This window comes from Saxophila tyrrhenica, assembly GCF_035928015.1.
Source record: "Saxophila tyrrhenica strain CCFEE 5935 chromosome Unknown scaffold_19, whole genome shotgun sequence".
Taxonomy (NCBI): domain Eukaryota; kingdom Fungi; phylum Ascomycota; class Dothideomycetes; order Mycosphaerellales; family Extremaceae; genus Saxophila; species Saxophila tyrrhenica.
This window is the reverse complement of record NW_027041751.1, coordinates 47587-68267: the sequence shown is the minus strand read 5'-3', so window position 1 is coordinate 68267 and position 20681 is coordinate 47587. Positions and strand designations below refer to the sequence as shown.

At 55.7% G+C, this 20681-nt stretch overlaps 8 protein-coding genes across 8 annotated transcripts; 4 read left to right on the top strand and 4 right to left on the bottom strand.

The window, feature by feature from the left end:
• Window positions 1-1906: 1906 nt before the first annotated feature.
• Window positions 1907-2934, top strand: LTR77_009689 (uncharacterized protein; the record flags this gene model as incomplete). The annotated part of the gene is made up of 3 exons (XM_064806915.1): window positions 1907-2258; window positions 2312-2541; window positions 2614-2934. The coding sequence occupies 3 exons, from the start codon at window positions 1907-1909 to the stop codon at window positions 2932-2934; spliced, it is 903 nt and encodes a 300-aa protein (XP_064654731.1).
• A 661-nt stretch (window positions 2935-3595) lies between these two features.
• On the top strand, window positions 3596-5060 carry LTR77_009688 (uncharacterized protein; the record flags this gene model as incomplete). The annotated part of the gene is made up of 3 exons (XM_064806914.1): window positions 3596-4022; window positions 4102-4393; window positions 4451-5060. 3 exons carry the CDS (start codon window positions 3596-3598, stop codon window positions 5058-5060), a joined length of 1329 nt encoding a protein of 442 aa, XP_064654730.1.
• A 489-nt stretch (window positions 5061-5549) lies between these two features.
• Window positions 5550-7277, bottom strand: LTR77_009687 (uncharacterized protein; the record flags this gene model as incomplete). Its single annotated transcript, XM_064806913.1, has 1 exon — window positions 5550-7277. The coding sequence occupies one exon, from the start codon at window positions 7275-7277 to the stop codon at window positions 5550-5552; it is 1728 nt and encodes a 575-aa protein (XP_064654729.1).
• A 1283-nt stretch (window positions 7278-8560) lies between these two features.
• On the bottom strand, window positions 8561-10904 carry LTR77_009686 (uncharacterized protein; the record flags this gene model as incomplete). Its single annotated transcript, XM_064806912.1, has 2 exons — window positions 8561-9726; window positions 10040-10904. The coding sequence occupies 2 exons, from the start codon at window positions 10902-10904 to the stop codon at window positions 8561-8563; spliced, it is 2031 nt and encodes a 676-aa protein (XP_064654728.1).
• An 800-nt stretch (window positions 10905-11704) lies between these two features.
• GTT1 (bifunctional glutathione transferase/peroxidase) lies at window positions 11705-12649 on the bottom strand (the record flags this gene model as incomplete). Its single annotated transcript, XM_064806911.1, has 3 exons — window positions 11705-12061; window positions 12174-12546; window positions 12606-12649. The coding sequence occupies 3 exons, from the start codon at window positions 12647-12649 to the stop codon at window positions 11705-11707; spliced, it is 774 nt and encodes a 257-aa protein (XP_064654727.1).
• Window positions 12650-12914: 265 nt separating this feature from the next.
• LTR77_009684 (uncharacterized protein) lies at window positions 12915-13454 on the top strand (the record flags this gene model as incomplete). Its single annotated transcript, XM_064806910.1, has 4 exons — window positions 12915-12951; window positions 13007-13042; window positions 13162-13277; window positions 13401-13454. The coding sequence occupies 4 exons, from the start codon at window positions 12915-12917 to the stop codon at window positions 13452-13454; spliced, it is 243 nt and encodes an 80-aa protein (XP_064654726.1).
• Window positions 13455-13888: 434 nt separating this feature from the next.
• On the top strand, window positions 13889-16873 carry RDH54 (helicase; the record flags this gene model as incomplete). Its single annotated transcript, XM_064806909.1, has 2 exons — window positions 13889-14196; window positions 14245-16873. 2 exons carry the CDS (start codon window positions 13889-13891, stop codon window positions 16871-16873), a joined length of 2937 nt encoding a protein of 978 aa, XP_064654725.1.
• A 613-nt stretch (window positions 16874-17486) lies between these two features.
• Window positions 17487-20541, bottom strand: SPT20 (Transcription factor spt20; the record flags this gene model as incomplete). Its single annotated transcript, XM_064806908.1, has 2 exons — window positions 17487-17589; window positions 17696-20541. 2 exons carry the CDS (start codon window positions 20539-20541, stop codon window positions 17487-17489), a joined length of 2949 nt encoding a protein of 982 aa, XP_064654724.1.
• Between the last annotated feature and the right edge of the window lie 140 nt (window positions 20542-20681).

Genomic DNA, 20681 nt, shown 5'->3' with positions numbered 1-20681 from the left:
CCTCAACAGTGCGCGCAGCCACTCTTTGTCTAAGGACTCCGCGCCGCGTTGAGCTTCACACCAGTCATCCCAGAGCGGCTGAACATGGGAATGGAACCTCAACCATCGGATTTCGCGATGGGCCTCCCTTGCCCTGCGGTATTTCGCGTCCAGTTCGATCAGTAGTTCTGTGAAGAGGTCATGTCTACCCTTCCAAGTGTCTTCATATTGCCGCAGCAGATCCCTCATGCTCGCAGGCTCACCGCTTAACTCATCGCACAGATCAGCATCGTAGATTGTAGCAGGGTCGCCTTGCCATGGAGAGACGTCGTGCCATGTAGAGAAGTCCATCCATGGAAAGAGCTCTCGCTCATCCCATCGGGACAATCGATCATTCCATGAGAGGAGCTCTTGGTCATCCCATGGAAAGACTGGGGCATCTAAGCTCACTTTGTTGGCCGAAGTGAAAGAGAACATCCTGGGAGTAGACGGGAGATAAGAGCTCCGTAGTCTATGGCGCCGGCTCGGAGAACTGATCGCGAAGCTGAAAATAATTGAGCGTAACGCAATGCTTTGCAAGTTTCAGAAAGATTTCTTCCCACCCAACTTGCCGCACAACTGTGCTTAAGGGGAAGTATCTTCATCATACTGAAATGATTCGTGCGCGAGGCTCAGCCACCACTAAACGCACCCCAGCGCAGCAGTGACAGCGCATGGTTAGCTGCAGGCCAGCCTCGGACTTTCCAACCCACATCTTGCCATGGTATAGCAATGGCATACCGAACGGCGATGACATCATGGCGACTGGGTTTTCGCAAACGCCCACGGCCGTGACCAGGCAAGCCAGGTCGCAGCATTTGCACGTTTCATGTCCGCGGATGCAGATCAGAAAACCTTCTTCTGGCGATTCGGCAATCTCACTGCGAGGAATATTGTGCAGCTGCAGAGTGAGCTGATCGAAGTGGAGGTATGCACTGATGGGCCGAGAGGGTGTTCAAGACACAACCAAGCTGGCCTCTTGGAACTTCTTGAGAGATCTCACCAAACAAGCAGGCAAATACGTTTTCTCATAATCCACCAAGGTTTGAGCGCGCATGTGTATCTTCTTATGCTGTGTCTGGCCTCAGAGCCACAAGCCGCTGCCACTCGACCATAAGCCGCTGCCATTCAATCTCCCATTGAGCATAAAAGCTCTTAAGTGCTCCTTCGCGGTCTGCAATGGGAAGTCTTGTCACAGAACGCTCAAATTCCTCCTTACGGCGTAACAGCTCACGCCTTGCCTTGTCCCATTTGCGCCGGCTCAGCTCATGATGGCTCAGGACTTAGACAGCTACCGGTGTAGGCTGCGGGGCCCGAATGAAGTCCCGTATGAAGTCCCGTGTCTGCTTTGGTTCCGAGCGAATCCTCACTGTAGTGCCCACATGCCGGCCAGTGCCCAAAGATGCTGCATCCCTCGACCGATCCTCATCTGTACGATGTTGCTCGTAAGCATTGCTGTACTCGCTGTAGTAGTTGTCGCATACGTCCAGTGTGTAGTCAGTACCTACCCATGTCGACACCAGGCGAGTCAAAGCCAGGCATGTCCATCGTCAACGGCCTCGAGAAAAAAATCCTAAAGATATTGTCGAACGTCGGGGAGCTGGCTGCAATGATCAGGTCGAGTTGTTGAGGCTAAAGGTGTTTTTTTCGCACGACAAGTATTTCCTGATTGAAGCTTTGAGTGCGTCACACACAGATGGGCGGTCAAGACTTATCCGAAAAGAAAGACCAGTGTCACATACCTTTCGCATGTGATGGATGCTACAGCCTAAGCCACAGCCACCACCAGCGAACCGCAGCCTTGAAGCGAGCGCGTGACAACGCAGCGCTAGCTGCATGCAAGGCCCTTATGTGGCCTCTCAACATTTCACTCTCGCTCACTGACGCGATGCCACCTGATGAAGAAGAAGCACCAAACGCCAACGATGTTGGTTGTGCTTGTCGAGATGGTGCTGCTGCCATTTCGCAGTTCTTGTCATACGACCCAGATCAAGAAACTTTGATATTTCGGCGCTTCGACCAGCTCGCAGCAAGAAATCTACTGCACCTGCAAAGCGAGTTGACAGAGCTGGAAATCAAGCAAGCAGGGTATGACCGAAGTGCGGCTATCAGCGACGACCATGAGCTACAGTCCTCGACTCGTGACTGGGCCAGAATGAGAACCAACGCGCATACTCGGGCCGAAGAAAAGGCGCGAGTGGCACTTGGTGATGACATCGAGATGAAGCTTGAGAGGTACTGTAAGTATTCCTGGCTCCAGGCGAATGAGCTCTTCTCGCTCACCAGAATCAAGACAATGCGCTGCTGCTCCGGAGCAAAGTAGCGAGGTTCGAGCGGCCCTCTGAGACGGTTCTTCAAGCGTGTCGTCTGGAGCTACTGGAAGCCGATGGTAGACAGTCAAAATATGGTTGCGATGCGGCCTACCTGTTTGGTGACGGAGGAGACCTCATTTCGCTCGGTCAAGCTGTCGAGAAAGACACCCTGTCTAGAGTGCTGAGGCGGTACTGGCCTTTCCAGACTCGGGTAGGTTAGGGATTGCGATCCATGAGGCATCTTCCGCGTCATGCATCATGGACTGACAGCCGACGGATGTAGGCTGCTACCCAATTCGGCCATGATCACGAGCAAATACTGCATTTCGAGGAAAGGTCGCTCGCGGTGGTAATCAACCTCATCAGCATTGTCATAGCAAGCATTCTTCTGATCGGGTCGATCTTGCTGCTGTACTTCGTGACGGATCCAGATGCTCGACTGGCGCTGGTGATCATGTTCATTGTCTTGTTCGCGGCATGCCTCGCTGGGACGACAGGAGCAAGCCGGGACAGCATATTTGCAGCGACGGCGGCCTACACAGCAGTACTTGTGGTCTTTGTGTCCGGCGATTTGGGAGCAGCCAAAGCGAAAGGCGGTGGTTGATAGGTTCTTATATTATTTGGTGCCAAACCGCGTACTGTAGGGACTGCAGCTGTCATCTTGGTGGCATTTTGGGTCTCCAAGATGGCATCTGTCTTCGTACGCGCCACAGCCCGACGCGTAACGAGATGTCGTATAGCTGGCACGCGCTGAAACGGTAGTATGTCGTGATCCATGATGGGTGAGAGGCATTCGTGTCCGCTGTCGTCGAGCAGCGTCTGCCGCAGCTCGTGTCAGTCCCCATCAGCGAAATCAGGAGACATGGTATAAGGGGCTTGCAGCAACCTGGTCACAAACCAATGCTGACTTCCTGTTCCTGACGTGTCGTCGGGGGACGTTGCAGCACCCCTGGTCGTGGCGAAGAAGCTAACGAAATGTTAAGCTAAAGATAGTTAAAGCCACCCGAACTCCTCCCACCCACCCCAGCATCGAATACCTAGGCCCGTCGCAACACTGCACAGTCCACAACCAAAACCATACCACCACCCATCTGCTGTACCTGGAAGAAGAGCGACAAAACGACAAACACCTACACCATCAGATACCAGCATGACCACCAACCCGACCCCACAATAGCGCTGGCCGCAACATCGCAACCAAGCCCTCATCCCTCGCCTGGGGGACACCTCACCCCTCCCACTACACCACCCATACCACCGCCAAAATGGTCGAGGACAAGTACATCGGTCTCGCCCTCGCGGTCACCAGCACACTAGGCATCGGCGCCTCCTTTGTCATAACGAAAAAAGGCCTCAACGCAGCCGCCGAGCGGCATGGCTTCGAGGGCGACGGGTACGCATATCTGCGCAACGGCACATGGTGGGCTGGCATCATCACCATGGTCGTCGGCGAGATATGCAACTTCTCTGCATATGCATTTGCGCCGGCGATTCTGGTGACGCCGCTCGGGGCGCTGAGCGTGTTGATCGGCGCAGTGCTGGGGAGTTATTTCTTGGGAGAGCAATTAGGGATATTAGGAAGAGTGGGATGCGCGATATGCCTGATCGGGAGTGTGATCATCGTATTGCATGCGCCGCCGGATGAGGAATTGAGAAATGTGGGCGAGTTGTTGAATTATGCGCTGAAGCCTGGTATGATATCCCTGCCTGGAGGAGCATTCAGAGCCAGAGAGCGCAGGGGAGGACTTGTTACTGACACGCGATGATCTAGGCTTCATGGTATACTGCTTCCTCGTGACCGTCTTCGCCGTGGTCATGATCTACAAAGTCGCCCCGAAATACGGCAAGAAGAACCCCATGATCTATCTCTCCATCTGCAGCACCGTCGGCAGCATCTCCATCATGGCCATGAAGGGCTTCGGCATCGCCATCAAACTCACCTTTGGCGGGCACAATCAACTCACCAACCCGTCGACCTACGTCTTCATGATTGTGGTCACTGTCTGCATTCTAGTCCAGATGAACTACTTCAACAAGGCGCTGAGTCAATTCAGCACGAATATGTAAGTATCCATCATTCTGCAAGACGAATGCGGAGCCTTGCTAATTGAGATAAACAGAGTCAACCCCCTCTACTACGTCACCTTCACCACCTTCACCCTCCTCGCCTCCTTCATCCTCTTCTCCGGCTTCAACACCACCGACGCCGTCAACACCATCTCCCTCCTCGCCGGCTTCCTCACCATCTTCACCGGCGTCTACCTCCTCAACCTCTCGCGTGAGGACCCGGACGGCGCCAACCTCGGCATCAACAGCGACCCGGACAGAGGAAAATACAGCGAAGTCGACGGCATCCCCACCGACCCCTTAGGCGCCATACAAACACGAATGAGCATGCAAGCCCGACGAAGCGGGGAATTCGACCCGCGTGAACGGCACCGAAGAAGCAGTAGCTGGACGCTCCGCTCTCCCATAACGCGTTTAGAAAACGGCATGGGCAGATCTGGCAGGCAGGGGAGCGGCGACCAGCAGCATCTCATGCATAGCTACGACGTCGACGCCACGGGGCTGGGCGAGTTGGCGGAGGATAGCGATGAGGATTCCGCGCAGAAGCGGACGTCGTTTGAGGATCGCGCGGCGGGCGGGGTCGGGAGTGGGACGTTTGGGCCGCCGGGGAGGGTGGGGAGTCAGGTGGTGGATGCGGGGACGGGGAAGGGGTTTGCGCGGTAGCGGTAGCAGCGCCTGTGCTGGGCTGATATGTGTGGTTGGATTGGGTGTACAAATGGCGTTCAGGTGAAGGGATGGCGGCATGACTTGGGCGAGGTGTACGCATTATGAGGCGCTTTGGCATGTCGAGCGCGAGCTGAGGACTGGGTATGAAGGTCCTGATGCTCGCATGGGAAATGCATGTATTCGAGCTTCATGAGGCAGATACTTGGTTTGAAAGCTGAAGTGTCGGATCACTTCAAATGCTCGTTCAACATTACGTGAATTAGGTATGTCTGCTCTCTGCTATATGCACCATAGTGATGGGTATCCGTCTGTCGGGGTATCTCTTCGCTCTGCTAAAATCCCTGCGCCTTGCGTAAATGGCCCAGTCCAAATGCGCCTCGCTTCATGAATGATTAGTATAAGTGCTGGTAACAGTCCCATATGTCTGTCGTTCATCTCGTCATCACGGTGCAGGACGTATGCACCGAATATGATAATGTTCGCCGCTCAAAAACCCAACTCACTAAACACATCCTTCGCAAACGACTCTCCCGCTCCACTGTGGTCAAGAGTCTGCATGAGATCGAGCTTTGGAGCTTCAGCTTCATCCGCTACAGTGATCTGCGACATGGCAGACGGCGTCTTCCTCTGTCCAGCAGGCGCGGGAAGAGAGTAGCCACTCCATCCCTGTTCGCGCTTCTCGTACATCGGTGGTGAAGTCGAGGGCACGGCGGCAGTGGAGCAGCTGTGGCGGAGGGTGCGGAAACGGTCGGCGACGCGGTCGATGACTGACAGCGCGCCGGGTTTGGTGGCGTGGTCTTCGGCAGTGTCGTCGACAGTGTGGCGGCTTGTGGGCTGAGAGCCGCTGTCGAGGTGATTAGGTGTAGCTGGTCCGCTGCTGGTGGTTGAGCTCAGAGTCGCGGCGCTGAAGGATGGGGAGAGTGAATCGAGGCTGCTGTATTCTAGCTCGGAAGCTGAGTTCGTAGCGTGTAGGTGCGTTGGATCGGAGTGGGCCGTCCAAGGCTTGATGGCAAGAGGTCCAGTGGTTGTCGTTGGCAAAGACGAGGTCCGCTTCCGGCGTTGTTGAGCCTGCGGATTGAGCCAGACCGCTTGAGGTAGGGCTCCAGATGGGGGTGAGGTAGGCATGCGGACGAAAGCGTCAAAGTCGTCTTGACCGTTGGCGTACGTGCCGTCAAAATCGTCGTCATACCCGGGCGAGTGCTGAGCATCAAAGTCGTGAAATGGGTCCGGGTGACTGAACTGCACTGGTACATCTTCCGCATACGAAACTCTGCTATACGTTCTGAGTGGTGGGCTCGGCACTTCAAGGACCGGCGAAAGTACGAACGAAGCATCGTCGTTATCCTGGAAGGTCGTCGGGTACACGTCGGGCACAGACGAGTGAGCGAAGCTAGGCGCTTCTGACGACCATCCCCGCTGTGAGGTGAAGGAGCTCTGTCTGCTCCAGTAGTGGTCTGACAAGTCGTTGGCGTAGGCTCGGGGTCGTTGACGAGACACTTCGATTGCTGATCGAGCTGCTGCCTCCTCTTGAACAGGCGACATCGGCGGTGGAGACTTCGCTGGTCTGGAAGAGTGCGGCCTGTTTTCCAGCCTGCCATTGAGCGCGAGATCGGACACGCATCGACCATGGACCTTCGACACCGGTGGCGGCTCAAGAGGCGCATACTTGTCGTGCGGATTGAGCGTCTGTGAGCTTGTAGTCCTGGCGAGCTGCTCGGCTGTAGTAGTACCGGCACTGCAACATCTCGACGGCGGGTCCATGATCTCTATTGGTACCTCCATGACGTTCAGTCGTTGGCCGGGCAGTAATGGACAAGATGTCGTGTATGCGCGCGAATCATCGTAGGCCTCCACTTCGTCGTTAAGCCGGTAAAAGTACCAGTACGTCCCACCCTGCTTGAGACCACCAGATCTCGGTTTCGACCAGTCCAGACTATCGCCATCGAAGATGATGTTGTCGAACGCCCAACAGCCAGTCCAGAAACCTCTGCCTCGTCGACGGTCGTGGTGCATCTGGTGAGCCTGCTGGAAGTTGTCCCACGACCCGAGTAACTCAACCGTTCGCGCTTCCGGAGGTGCTTTGAATAAGAATGTAACAAGCGTCGTCGAGTCCATGGTCGGCGTCATCGAGCCAGGCGGTTGCAGACTGTCGTTGGGACTGAGGCCAAGTCGTTGTCGCATCTTGTGCATCTGGAAATGCCATGATCGATTCATGCTGGGCCGCTGCCCTCGCCTTGCAACGTCAAAGCAGCTGCGACAACAACAACATGAAGTTGTTGCAGCAAGAGCGGAGGTGCGGGCCCTGGTTGTTTAAGGTGGCAGGGACGGTGCGCATAAGGTTTGGCAATGCAAGATCGATGGCTCCACTCGCTATCATCGAAGGCAGGAATTGTCCGGAAACTCTCTTTCATCTGCAACGTCTGGATTAATTCTTCTTAAGCGCTGTTATACCACATATCTCAACCAAGATAGCATGGAAATAGAAACCCGGGCAGTCTATGAGATCGACAGGACAGGCGAACCTGGGACCTGCGCCCTCCCTATAACGCGACGCCTCTTAATCAACAGGCGCAAGCAAGTTCGGAAGGCCTGGCCCGAGTCGCTGGTCGGCGGCACATCGTGGCCAATGGACTCGGCTGCGCGCGTGCAGCCATGTGCTCTGTCGCGTCAAGGCTGGGAGTGGGAGATGAGCTGGCGAAAACGGTTCTAGGGGACTGAGGAGCTAACGGCGCGCCTCGCAATACCTCTCTACCGCTCTACCGCTCTTCCAGCGACGCCCGCTATTGCTTCTGACTCGACGGCTGGAAGAAGATGAATGTCTCACCGCGACGGAAAAGCGGTTATCGTGTGTGCTTGATCAAGGTTCCACTGCAGAGACTCCGCCCTGCTCGTGCAGTATGCAGCGCAGATCCAAGGAAATCTGCGCGACTGCATCATCCATTTTGCTGGCTTGCTTTCCGTCCGGTTCGCACAGCAACGCCCAGCTCTGTCAGCTCAGGCGATCGCATTGGAAAAGCTTGCCAGGATGCGGGCAGTGGAGACCCTTGAGCGAATCTCCGGAGTGAGAAGACGAAGTCAAAACAAGGTCGAGCAGCACCACGTTCAGCAGCGGTGGCGCGTCGATTGGCCGCGGGATCGCTGCTTCCGTGCCTGGCTTGGCTGGGCGGAGGATTAACCAAGATCAACGTCGCTTGCAGCTCGCTACCGTTGCTTTGGCGTCTTTCGGCTGCAGCGAACTTCTGGTCTACAAGAACACGGCAGGATCTGAACGGAGCAAGCGGAAGGCTGGTGGACGAAGACTCTTCCTCACGACGAAGGCCTTCCTGGTTTCACTACGATCAAACAAGCACGGGCAGCAATATCGAGCTCAAAACACAACTGACTCCGAGTCGAAACAACACTGGAGTGGCCCGACAAGCCCAGATGCACTTGAGTGAAATATATTGCTGGCTACTCATGACCGCTGTCTGCAACAGTCAGTCCTATGAGGACCACCCTCAAGTCAGGAACCCTCTCGCAGCATTCCTCGCCCTCTCATTACTATACGCCTCAATCTTAACCGCGCCAAGTATTACCTCCATCCCGCTCCTCCCCATCTGCGCACCACCGCTCAGCGGCTGCACCCTCAGCCTCCACAGCGCCTTCTTCAACACCCACTCCTCTCCGTCATCATCGTCTTCATTCCGTTTTCGCTTTTTGCCCGACCTGCCAGACTCAGACGGGTCAATGTCCATTCCGCTCTCATCTTCATCGTCTTCCTCTTCTCCGCCGACTTTCCACGGTCGTCCATCGACTGTTACGTCTGCGTCTGCTCCGATTCGCACTTTCACTCTTTCTTCGCTGACGCCGGTGTTTCCTGGACTAACCGGAAGGCTTGCGACCCCTGCGCCGCGCTCCATCATCATGAGGCCCAGGGGCTGCGTGATGGGAAGGTTCATCTTATTCGCGATGACTGAAAACAGACTCGTGACCCGCGCGAGAGTTTGCCGCTGGAACATTGCCCTCCCAAGCCTAGCCGGCGCGGGCGACGAGGGCGCAGGCGCAACGGACAGGAACGTCGACTCGTCGCCGGAGATCTCAAGGATCAAGCTGTGTGATTCACCATCAACGTATGGACGCTGATAGTATATCCAGCCCGGTTGGGTCGGCGGTGTAGACGGAGTTGGCGCCGGCGATGGTGCATCGCCAGACGATTGCGCTACGCCGTCTGCCACGTACGAGATACCTGATTGCCGGACATCTTCGAGCCGGATAGCGATCTCATGGCGTTTGCGGGCGAGGTTGTAGGAAATGGAGTGCGGGATGAGACGTTGCTCCAGCCCTTTCAGATGGAAGTATCGCGCATCTCGTAGTAGCTCTGCGCGGTGTTCCTCGCTTCTGATCTCGACCGGATAGCCTTTCAGGATATGAAGGAGGTCGGCGAAGGTCTTTGCTGAGCGGTTTGGGATACTTGGGGGTAGGATGGAGGGAGGTCGTAGTAAGGTTCGCTGCGACAGGCCGGGGAAGACTTCTGTCGGGGTGGTGAAGAAGATTGCAAAGCCGAGGGAGAAGTAATTTGGTGAGTCGCCTGGATTGCTGAAGAGGTCGCGCGGGATCTGGAACTCCTCGTCGCCGATGCGGATGTAGATGGTCGAGGAGAAGAGCTGGGCCGTCAGACGAGGCACTGCCTACGCGTTAGCATGTGGCCTACTCTGCCTGCACTGATGTATACTCACAGCTGAAGAACTGCGCGTCTGCGAACAATTTGACAAAGTGCGGGCCATCTCTCGGCTCGATATGGTAGCCTTGCAGATGCAAAGCGATGTCTGCAAAGGTGGTCGGGTCGCGGTCGATGTACAGTGTTCTCACGCTATCAGCGCCTTCCGTCTGCCGCAGCTGTTCTTCGAAGAACTGCGAAAAGTATGAGGGTGCTCTTTAATGTTCAGCTGATGTTCTCAATAGTTGGGTAGCTTGGGTAGAAGGGACGGGGTGCTCACCATCAGAAGAAATCGACGCCCCAGATAATCGGAACAACTTGTCGCCTATTTGGATCGGAAACACTTTACGCGGCGGCAGCACCATAGGGATGTTAGGATCCTCCAGCGTTCGTGAAGGGTCGAATTCTGGCCGCGCAGAGCCTGGATTTGCATCCCCTGCGCCTGCTGTCGAGCGCGTGTTGTACGCCGGTCTGCTATCACCAGAAGACGGCGTTTCCTCTCCAGACTCCATCATCAATTCGTAAAAGCGCTTCTGGTCCGGTCGATTATCTTCTCGGTCCGAAGTGGCTTTGCGTTTGTTCCCTGCTACGGACGGCGGAGCCCCTTGAGGACGTCTCGGAACTGCGAAATTATCTAACGAGTTTGCTGAGGAAGAAGACAGATGTCTTTGTAAAGCGCCCGACGACACTGCGTGCGGGATGCTGAACTCGCTTCGCAGGGGCCGACTCTGCTGCTGCTCCTCGAGAAGTTCGCCTTGCGGTTCGTAGTAGTAAGAGGCTGACTCGCCAACACTCTCCAACGGAGTATCCCAGTCCCAGACGGTAGATGTGGTAGTGGAGGTATCTGCTGGACGCCTCGAAGCAGAAGAAGCGCCACCCTCTGCTGGTATATGTAGCAGACCGTCCTGCCTACTACCCCGGGATGTTTGCGGGGCTAAGTGGTTCATCGAGTCCTCATTGCTAGGCAGATTGGATAATCGAGGCGTCGTTCCCTTCGTCGCCATGTGCGTCGAGGCCTTTCTGGACGATCGCGTGGTCGGCTGGTCGGGTTCGTGTTGACCGTCATGGTGGAGGTTGCCTGTGCTGCTGCGCTGCGGTGCAGAACTTTCGATCTCAGCCGATTTGGCCAGATCGTTGGTCGGCATTGGACGATTGTTTATGCTGGGGGAGTATGCGGGTTGGAAATGCGGTCGGCTGCTCCTGGCGCCGGTCTCGTAAGGTGTCTGTCAGCAGAGGGCGCTGGATGCGGTTAGCCTGCTGGAACGAAGGCAAGCGCGCTTGATTGGTGAATGCAATGTCGGTGGGCCGGCGGTTTGCAGCGCCGCTGATCTTTGGTTTGGTGTGTTTTGCTGACGATGCGCTGCAGCTTGTTCCTGATTGACAAGCTTGAAAAAGCTGATTAAATTGGAGGTGGTGTTGTCAATGGCTGCAAAAGAGCCATTAATTCTGTATCACAACACTCGCGCCCGAAGACTCGGCAGCGCGGCCTTGCTTCTGCTGTCAGGCCTCGCAGGCTCCTCACGCGGTCGAGATCATGATGAGGGCAGTCAACAGAAAGAGAACGGCCGTCGCGAATGGCGTTTGCGCTGTTGCGAGACCAAAATTCTATACAAGAAATACGAGCAGGAGTGCGTGATCCTTAAGATAGCGATCTCCAGGCACGTAATGCTGTCAGCACCTTATATCAGCCATCGCGCTTCGCGCCGGGGTGCTGATCAACCTTCGCGTTTCTTATATTACAGGCAGACCGCCACACGGATCCGCCATTGATACTCCATACACGCAAGTGGTCCGATAGGTAAAAATCATTATCGTGACTGCTAGTCTGGGAGCATATTCAGACTGCTGCTTCCGGGCAATAACTCAAGCCAAGAGCCCTCACAGCTTACGGTAGGCATACAACCTCTAGAGCATGAGCCTGACCTGAACCACACGACCAATACGCTCACGGCGTAACCTTGAACGGTATCCCACTGGTCTCCTCGATCTTCTTAATGCTCCTCTGATACACCTCGTTACTCTCCAGCAGCTTGGTGTATGCAGTAAGTGTCGGATATAGGTTAGCATCGACCTTGGTCTTGCCCGCGATCAAGGGAAAGGACATGAGAATGTCTGCTGTCGTGAGGTCCTTTCCGCAGAGGTAGTTGCCACCTTCTGGTGAAGACTTGAGCTGCGATTCGAGGAAGCCGAAGTGCGTCTCAAACTGCTTGTTCAAGAATGACGACTCGACGTTGTTGGCGATGCTGCGAGTGATCGGCTTGATGAAGAATGGGACTGGAGCGTTGCGAATGCCTGAGAAGGACTGTCAGAAGGTCCAATATGAATATGGTCGGTCAAACTCACCATCCTGAGAACGAGCGAAGACAATCATGTCAGCACATTCCACACAATCGTCACAATGCCGCCGAACTCACCAGCAATAGCGCCATGAGAAGAGGACTCATCAACGAACCCTCGGCGTAATGCATATAGAACCGATACCTCTGCCATTGCTCGGTCTCGCCTCCAATCTTCCCCTCCATACCATCTCGGTAGCGCTTCGGGATGAGGCGGCTGGCGAAGTACTCGGAGAGATACTCCATCATCGTGCCCGACTCAGCGAGGATGACAGGTTCTGCTCCTGGAGCCTCGACCTTGATGACTGGTGACTTTCCGAGAGGATGGATTTGCTTGAGTTCTGCAGGAGCGAGCTTATCTTCGCCGCGTTTGAAGACTTCGATGTTGTAGTCGAGATCGGTGCATTCTTCGAGGAGCCATACAATTCTCTGCGCACGCGAGCCGTTCAGCCTGTTATAGTTTGATAAGTCGGAAGACCATAGATTAGGATCGCTGCTTGGTTGAGATACCAGTACAACGTGACCTTGGGCTTCTCTCCGTTGTCTGTAGCCATGTTGATGCAGTCAAATTCTCTGTGCTTTGTCCTTGTCCTATTGCGAGCGATGTAATTCAGGTGTGCTTTGTAAAATGTACATGCATCCTTGTTGAAGACCGCAGTGGTTGTCATCGGCGCAAAGCTTCCTGAACCCCGACCTCAAGTCTCGGCGTTGCGGGCGGCCGAGTTAGCTTCACACCTCACCTCACCTCCATCGAGCGACATCCAGGAGATCGAGGACAATACACCAGATCTCAAGTGACGCTGCAGACCGCCAGCAGCCATGCGGCCCACACTCATGAGGATGGCGCACGCCAACAGTATGTCGCAAAACCGGCAAGGGCTATATGGCAAGGTATGCTGACTAGGTCACAGGCGTGCACATGGACCCGGCATTGGTTCGATATGCCAGTATGTCTCCCCTACTACGAAAGTCCCACGATCATCGGCTTCGAGACCGTAGACAGAGGAGCTGGGCTGTAGCGGCGCCGGCAAGAGCTAGAGAGGACGTGGACTGACATGGGGAACAGACATGTACGTGAAGAGACACGAATTCTTCAGATGGACACCGCGCACCGCCTGGATCACGTTCGCCTATGTCATCGCCGTGCCGAGCTGCTTCCTATACCTTGCATACAGAACGGAGGTGAGTACACTGGCATTGAAGGATGGCTGGCATATGCTTTGGGACATGCGCTGCATAGGGCGTGGCTTTCAGGGCGAGGGCGGCTCTTACACTGTGAAGTATGGTTCTGACAGCATCCTCTAGGGGAAGTACGACTTACGAGGAAAGCGACGAGGGGACACAATTGCGGAGTTCTGAGTGATGAGGACGGGGAGGTCGATGGACCTGAGAACTATGCGGGTACCGAGTCCTCGGACTGGCATCCTGTCTGCGGAGCTTGAGGGCATACAGGGCATGCATTGTACATATAACGACAAGCCAATTGAATCGGCGCACCTGGACGTCTCCTTTGGGGAGTTGATCTTTGCCGGTAGACTCGTCCCGTCCCAGTGTCAATATCAGTCTGCGGACCCTTCTTGCTCTCCTCATATTCTCAAATGCCATGCAGCTCCTGGAAATCCACCAACTTGTTGAGCATTTCACTCTTCCTGCAAATCGTACACGTGACATGATGGACATTTCGCGATGTCTTGGCAAAGCTTAAAGCACTTAACGCGCGACGCGCTTTCTCTGCGAATGACCATACCTTTGCATCTCAACTCTACTACCATATCACCAATGTGGAAGGTAGCATGCAGCCATTCAAGCCACCATCGCTGGTGCGCCGACCGAGTGGTACCTCCTCACAGCCGCCAGCAAGATCCGAGCCGCCACTGAAGAAACGGAGACTCTCCACAGAGACCGGACGCGATGATCCTGAGGTTGTATCCGCGGCAGCGAAGGTGTTGCAGCAGCCTAATCCTTCGAAATTGAAGTCTTTTCAGACACCATATGCGGCAAGAAAGCCACTGCAGAATGTGGCAAATCCGGCACCCGCTGCTCCCCAAGAACCTCCGCAGAGCCAGAGCGAAGGGGCCGATAGCTACTATACAGTTCTATGGTAACATATCTCGTGAGGCCAACAAAATTGTTACTGACAGTTTGTTAGGCGCAAGATTACAATGAAAAAGAACAAGACGTGGGAGGGTGACGGCGTACTTTCTGTAAGCGGCGGCTACGCGCGCCTGCAAGACGTATCTGGCCGAGAGCTGGGCAAGTCAACTTGCAAAGGCCCCCTACTCCCCGGAAGTGAGCTGTCTGTCGGCGGAAAAGAAATCGAAATCGATTCCATCATCTGGAAAGAGGACTTCCTTGCCGGTCGGCCATTTCTAGGAAACTACAAGCAGAATCAGCCCAGCAGCCTCAATGACATTGATGGGACTGACAAGGTCACCGCGAAGGCTCAAGCTAAGCATGACAAAATCGCTGCAAAGCAGAAGGACCGCTTCGTGGCGAGCTCGTCACAGGCAAGCAAGGCTGGCTTCAAAGCTCCATTGCTGAGAAACACCGTCCAGCAGCCCGCCAAAGACCGGAAAGTTCCCGTTGGACGCCACAATCCTGATGCCGAAGGTGCACTTGTCATGAAACGGCCAAAGAGCGTGCCGAAGGGCAGGCAGATCGTGGATGTTGTTGTTGATCCCTTGCTGACACGCGAGCTTCGTGAGCATCAACGTGCTGGCGTGGCCTTCATGTATGAATGCGTGATGGGCATGAAAGCCTACGAAGGTGATGGTGCGATCTTAGCAGATGAGATGGGATTGGGCAAGACATTACAGACAATCGCACTCCTGTGGACATTGCTCAAGCAGAGCCCGATCTACGAAGACCAGCCTGTCATCAAGAAGGCATTGATCGTCTGTCCAGTGACCCTGATCCAGAACTGGCGGAAAGAGTTCAAGAAATGGCTCGGCAGTGACAGGATTGGAGTCTTCGTTGTGGGAGACAAGAAGGTCAAGCTGACGGATTTCACGATGGGCAAGGCATACAGTGTCATGATCATTGGCTACGAGAAGCTTCGGATGGTGCAAGAGGACCTACAGAAAGGCTCTGGTATCGACATCGTCATTTGCGACGAAGGACATCGCTTGAAGACTGCACAGAACAAAGCTGCGCAGGCGATCAGGTCTCTCAATACCAGTCGAAGAATCGTCCTGAGCGGTACTCCTCTGCAGAACGACCTGACAGAGTTCTACACGATGGTAGACTTTGTCAATCCTGGACTTCTTGGGAAGTACAATACCTTCAAGAAGGAGTTCGAGACCCCGATCTTGAAGACCTCGCAGCCCCAAGCCTCGAAGAAAGATCTGGAGAAAGGCGAGGCCCGAAGCGAAGAGCTGGCCAATCTCACTGGGATGTTCATCCTTCGCCGTACAGCAGAGATTCTGGCGAAGTACCTACCTCCAAAGACGATCTACGTGGTGTTTTGCAAGCCAACGAACGCTCAGCTGTCAGTCTACCGCTCTATCGTCGGCTCACCGACCTTCAATGCTGCACTTGGCTCTTCAGCTGTCTCGCTGGAGCTGATCAACATCCTCAAGAAGGTCTGCAACAGCCCAAAGCTGTTGTTGAAAAAGGCAGATGAGAGTGCTGTTCCGAAGAAGGCAGATGAGAGTGGGAGCAGCACTCTACAAAATGTACTTCACGCAATACCACAATCTTTGCTTCGATCTCCTGGCGCCAGTGGAAAGCTCCAGGTCTTGGACACACTCCTGCATCGCATCCGTACGACTACCCAGGAGAAGGTCGTCATTGTTAGCAACTACACCTCCACCATGGACATTATTGCCAACCTCCTCAACTCCCTTGACTACCCTTATCTTCGCCTCGACGGCACCACGGCGCAGAACAAGCGGCAAGAACTCGTCGACAAGTTCAACAGATCGTCAGCGAACAACTGGTTCGTCTTCCTCCTATCGGCCAAAGCAGGCGGCGTGGGCTTGAATCTGATTGGAGCATCCCGCATGGTATTGTATGATCTTGACTGGAACCCAGCCACCGATGACCAAGCAATGGCTCGTATCCACCGCGATGGGCAGAAGCGACGTTGCTACATCTACCGGCTTGTCACTCAGGGAGCGCTTGATGAGAAAATATTCCAGCGGCAGGTTAGCAAGGCTGGTTTGGCTGACAGTATCGTCGACGGCAAGAGTCAGGTCGGAGGCTTCACGAGAGAAGAGCTGCGCGATCTGTTCACCCTCGACGAATCTGACGATTGCCAAACCCACAAGCTCCTCGCATGTGACTGCGGCGGAAAAGGCATCCCGCTCGGCGACATCGAGTCCGAGAGCGAGAGCCCACGCAACGACCTAGCTGCACTCAGCGCCAGCGACAGCGAAGTCACCCGCGACGAGAACGGCACAGAAGTCCTCCGCCTAGACGATGACGGCGACCCTCCCGTGGCTCCGAAGGCGAAGAAGTGGAAGAGTGCCAATGACTACGACTGGCGGGCCGAAGAAGCAGAAGTCCAGCGCAAGGCCAAAGACTACCGCGACTCGACGGGCAAGGCGAAGATGAAGAAGCTCATGGAGTATGCGCATTTCGATGCTGCGCTTGTGGACAGCTACTACGCTATGGATGACCGGGCCGCAGAGAATATGGTTGATGGCGAGGAGTCTGACGCGGAGGGTTCGAAAGCAGATCCGCTGGAGGGCATCATTGACGATGCGGCGCTGAGGAGCGTTCTCAGAGAGGAGGGAAGGAGGGTTGGTTTTGTGTTTAGTAAGTTGAGCAGTGGATAGATAGAAGGGGGTTGGGGTGGTTACTACGCAGGAGAGTTGCTGTGGATATGCTGCATATAGCCTTGGCTGTGGCATGTGATTATTAGCTGTCTCTACACAGCACCAATTAGCGTGCGCTGGCAACAAGGCCTGCGAGCTCAAACGACAACGTCCAATACAACAACGGCCCACCTCAGACGCCGTGGTGTTCCTCCTGGCGACATTGCTCTCCTTCTCCCGCATCCTCGGATATGCCGCGCAGCTGCACCACACCCCAGCCCCACCCATCCCTTTGCCCTCCATCAAGACGTGCACCCCAGGTCATCAGCCGTGTCCGTTCAAAACCCATCGCTCACCTCCCAAATCCTCCCAAAGCCCCGCCACATGCCCTGCAAACTCCTCGTACCCTTTCTCGTACCCTTTCTCCCCGAACTCACTCCCCAGCCCGATCAACGTCCAAACACCACTCCACAATCCAATCCCGCTTCTTCGTCCAAACGTCACGCGCAGCTCTCATTTCCTCTCCCTGTAGGACGCTGTCATTGCCATCGTCAAAGCCCTCCCAGTAACCATTCACATAGCCGTTCACACGACCACTCCTGTAACCGTAGCCACACCTCCCGTCGTGGCCATTCTACGGCCCGCCCCCTCCGTTGCCTCCTCCGCCGCCGTTGCCGGGACCGTTTCGGGAGAGCGCGTTTTGCATCGCGGCGAATTGTTGGGTGAGGTCTGGGTTCCTGCAGGTTTTCAAACATAGCACATCAGCATTCTCTGTCAACGAAGGGAGAGAGAGTGAGAAAGCGCCGGCGACTAAGAAGCCGAATCTACCGAGCTTGTACTTACCCCTGCTGTCCACCAAACCCCTGCCCCTGTCCCTGCCCGCCGCCCATCTGAAACCCCATCCCATTGTGCATTCCCCCCTGCTGCTGTTGCCCCTGCTGCCCCTGCATCTGCCCCATCTGCAACAACTGATTCCTTCTCATCTGCAACTGCTGCATATATCCCGGATCCGGCTGCCCGCCCGGAACCTGCTCGACCCCTGTATTCCCACCTCCACCTCCTCCACCACCACCACCGTTGCCGTTCTGCTGTTGCTGCTGCATATGCGCCTGAGCCCGCATCTGCTGCTGCTGCATCTGCTGCTGCATCACAAAATTCCTTACCTGCGGGGGCTGCTGCTGCAGCGCTTCGCGGGGAATGTTGGCGGCGCTGCCGTATTGCGCCACGAGGGGTTTGAGGTGGGCGGCGATTTGGTTGCGGTAGTGTTGTTGTTGCTGGGCTTGTTGGGACGCTTGCGCTTGCGGATTGTTGGCGTTGGGGTTCTGTTGCTGTTGTTGTTGTTGCTGTTGGTGTTCCTGGCGCTGTTGAGCGAGTTGGTGCGCGCGCGCTTGGGCCATGGCGTGCTGCTGTTGTTGCTGCGGGGTCATTTGGCTGAGATCTTGCATGTTGCTTTGCTGCTGGCCCGGGTGGTGTTGCGGGTGCGCGTGGCCCATTTGGGGGGTTTGCTGGGGCATTTGCCCTGGACTTCCTGCTTGCCCTGGGGCGGGTGAACCTTGCATTTGCGCAAGGGCTTGTTGCTGCTGGTGTTGTTGAGCGGCCAATTGCATTCTCATCTGCTTCTGCCGCGCCATTTGCATCGCCATCTGCGGGTTTTGGCCGTTCATCTGAGCCTGGGCTTGAGCACTCATCATAGCATTCCGCTGCGCGTTCTGCACGCGTTGCTGGTTTTGAATCTGCTGGAATTGCTCTGGCGTCATGTTCTGCCCAGGCGAACCGGCTTGCATGCTAGTGGCTCTTTGCATTTGCATGGCCCTCTGTTGCTGGAAAATGGCTATCTGCTCCTGCGTGAGGCCGTTTTGTCCACCAATCTGAGGCGTGGGCATAGCCATGGCGCCGGAAGCAGGTGTGCCCTGCTGCATGGCAGTCGCAGGGCTACCAGGGGGCATTCGAGGTGTTTGCGTGGTTTGTCTGTTGGGCATAGCTTGCGCCATATTCGGAGTGCCCTGCTGCATCTGAGGTGTAGCATGTCGGCTGCCCTGCTGTTGCTGGCTGACCTGTCGAGCCATCGGATGCTGCATTGCAGCTGAAGTGGGCCGTGGAGGGCTCCCAGCACCCTGACTCGATGTCTGAGCCATAGGAAAGCCTCCTTGCTGCAACATGGGCGAGGAGTTCATCATAGGCGTCTGTTGTCGCATCACCGGGCTACCCTGCGGCACTTGTCCCTGATTGCCTTGCTGATTGTTAGACTGCTGATTCTGCATCATGCCATTCTGCTGCGGATGCCCGTGCTGTTGCGAGTTCATCGCTGCCCGCTGTTGCATCAAGGCGAGTCTCTGCTGTTCTTGGCGCTGTCGCAGAAGCAACTGCTGTTGCTGATTAGGCTGCTGCTGCGCCATCATAGCCATCTCGCGCTGCCGCTGGGCATGTGCCGCTCTCTGCTGTATCTGCACCTGCTCGTCGGCCTGCCGCTTCTCAGCGGCCGCGCGAACTTCTTCCTCCTTCTTGATACGGTCCCTCTCTTCGTTTGCCTGCCGCACCATGTCAATCGTCTTGAAGCGTGAGAACGTGAGAGATGCCGCGGCGCCTTGATTCTCACTTGTGGCAGTGCCGACACCCGAGGGCTTGATGCGCTCATCCATAATGAGCATCCTCCTCTCAGTCTCTTGTTGCTGAGCGTCATCGGCAGCAACCTCAGCAGTTGTTCTCTTGCGAGTCTTGGGTGATGGCGGAGCCTCTTGATGGAGAGGGTGTCGAAGGAGATCCAGGATCTTTTGCGCTTCTTGTGGGTTGTCCGCAGGTCCTAAATACAGTGGCGGCTCAGTAGCTACCAGCATGTCCGCCTGGAAAGAGTAGATCTCGCCGTCTTCCAGACACATCTTTTGGTTCTGACCTGACTGTCCTCGTGCGCCAGTTGGAGTCGGAGGTACTGCCATCTGCGGGGTTGGAGGTTGAGTGGTCGATGGGGTGCCGGATTCACTGTTGCGTTTCTTGTTGCGCACTTGCTCCAGAGGCGTCTCGCTGAGTAAGAGCAGCTCGTGATGCTTACTGAGCTCTGTAGGATGTAAGACGACGGTGAATACAGTCGGACCCTCCTTCTCCTTCGGCTTCTCTGGCGCAGGCATCTCGCTCTTGTCGCGCTCTGCCTTCTCCGGTGTCTCGTCTCCTCGAGCCGCATTCTCCGGGTAGGGTTCGTACGGCGAGGGAGTGATGTATGGAGTGTAGCGATGCATGTTGAACTTGTCCTTGCTGCCCGCCGCCGTAGTGTCATTCCTGCCCTTGTCCTTTCCCTCTTTCGTCCGATGATTATGCACCTCCACAATCAAACACCCATCGTAGAACCGGATATTATTTTCCACCAACTCGAGCATCATCTGGTGAGGCACGATATTGCGCTTGAGGTGCTCCAGCACGAACTTCATCTCCGAGTCGTAGGCGAAGCTGCCATCCTGCCCTTCGAACTTGAAGTGCGTCGGGTGCAGGTGGACAACCAGACTCGGCGCCTTGCCGTTGTGCTTCTTGAGGATGTAGTCCGAGTCGCGCACGTACGGCTCGTCCAGCCTGCGCTTCTTGGTGTTGGGTTGTGCCGGGGTGCCGTCCATGTTCGCAATCCGCTTGCTTGCTGCTGGTCGGGGAACGTCGCGAGTGCGTCGAGAGGGCTGCGCCGGTCGGGCGACGGTGGCGGTGGCCATGTTGCCAGATCCCGGGCGTGAATTGCTGGAGGTGGGTCGGGGGAGGTGCCGTGGGTTGTCGAGGAAGCGAGGAGGCCGCTGGAGGTAATCGTGCTTGCTGCGTTTTATATTGGCCCACTCAAGCCAAAATTGCTTGGCGT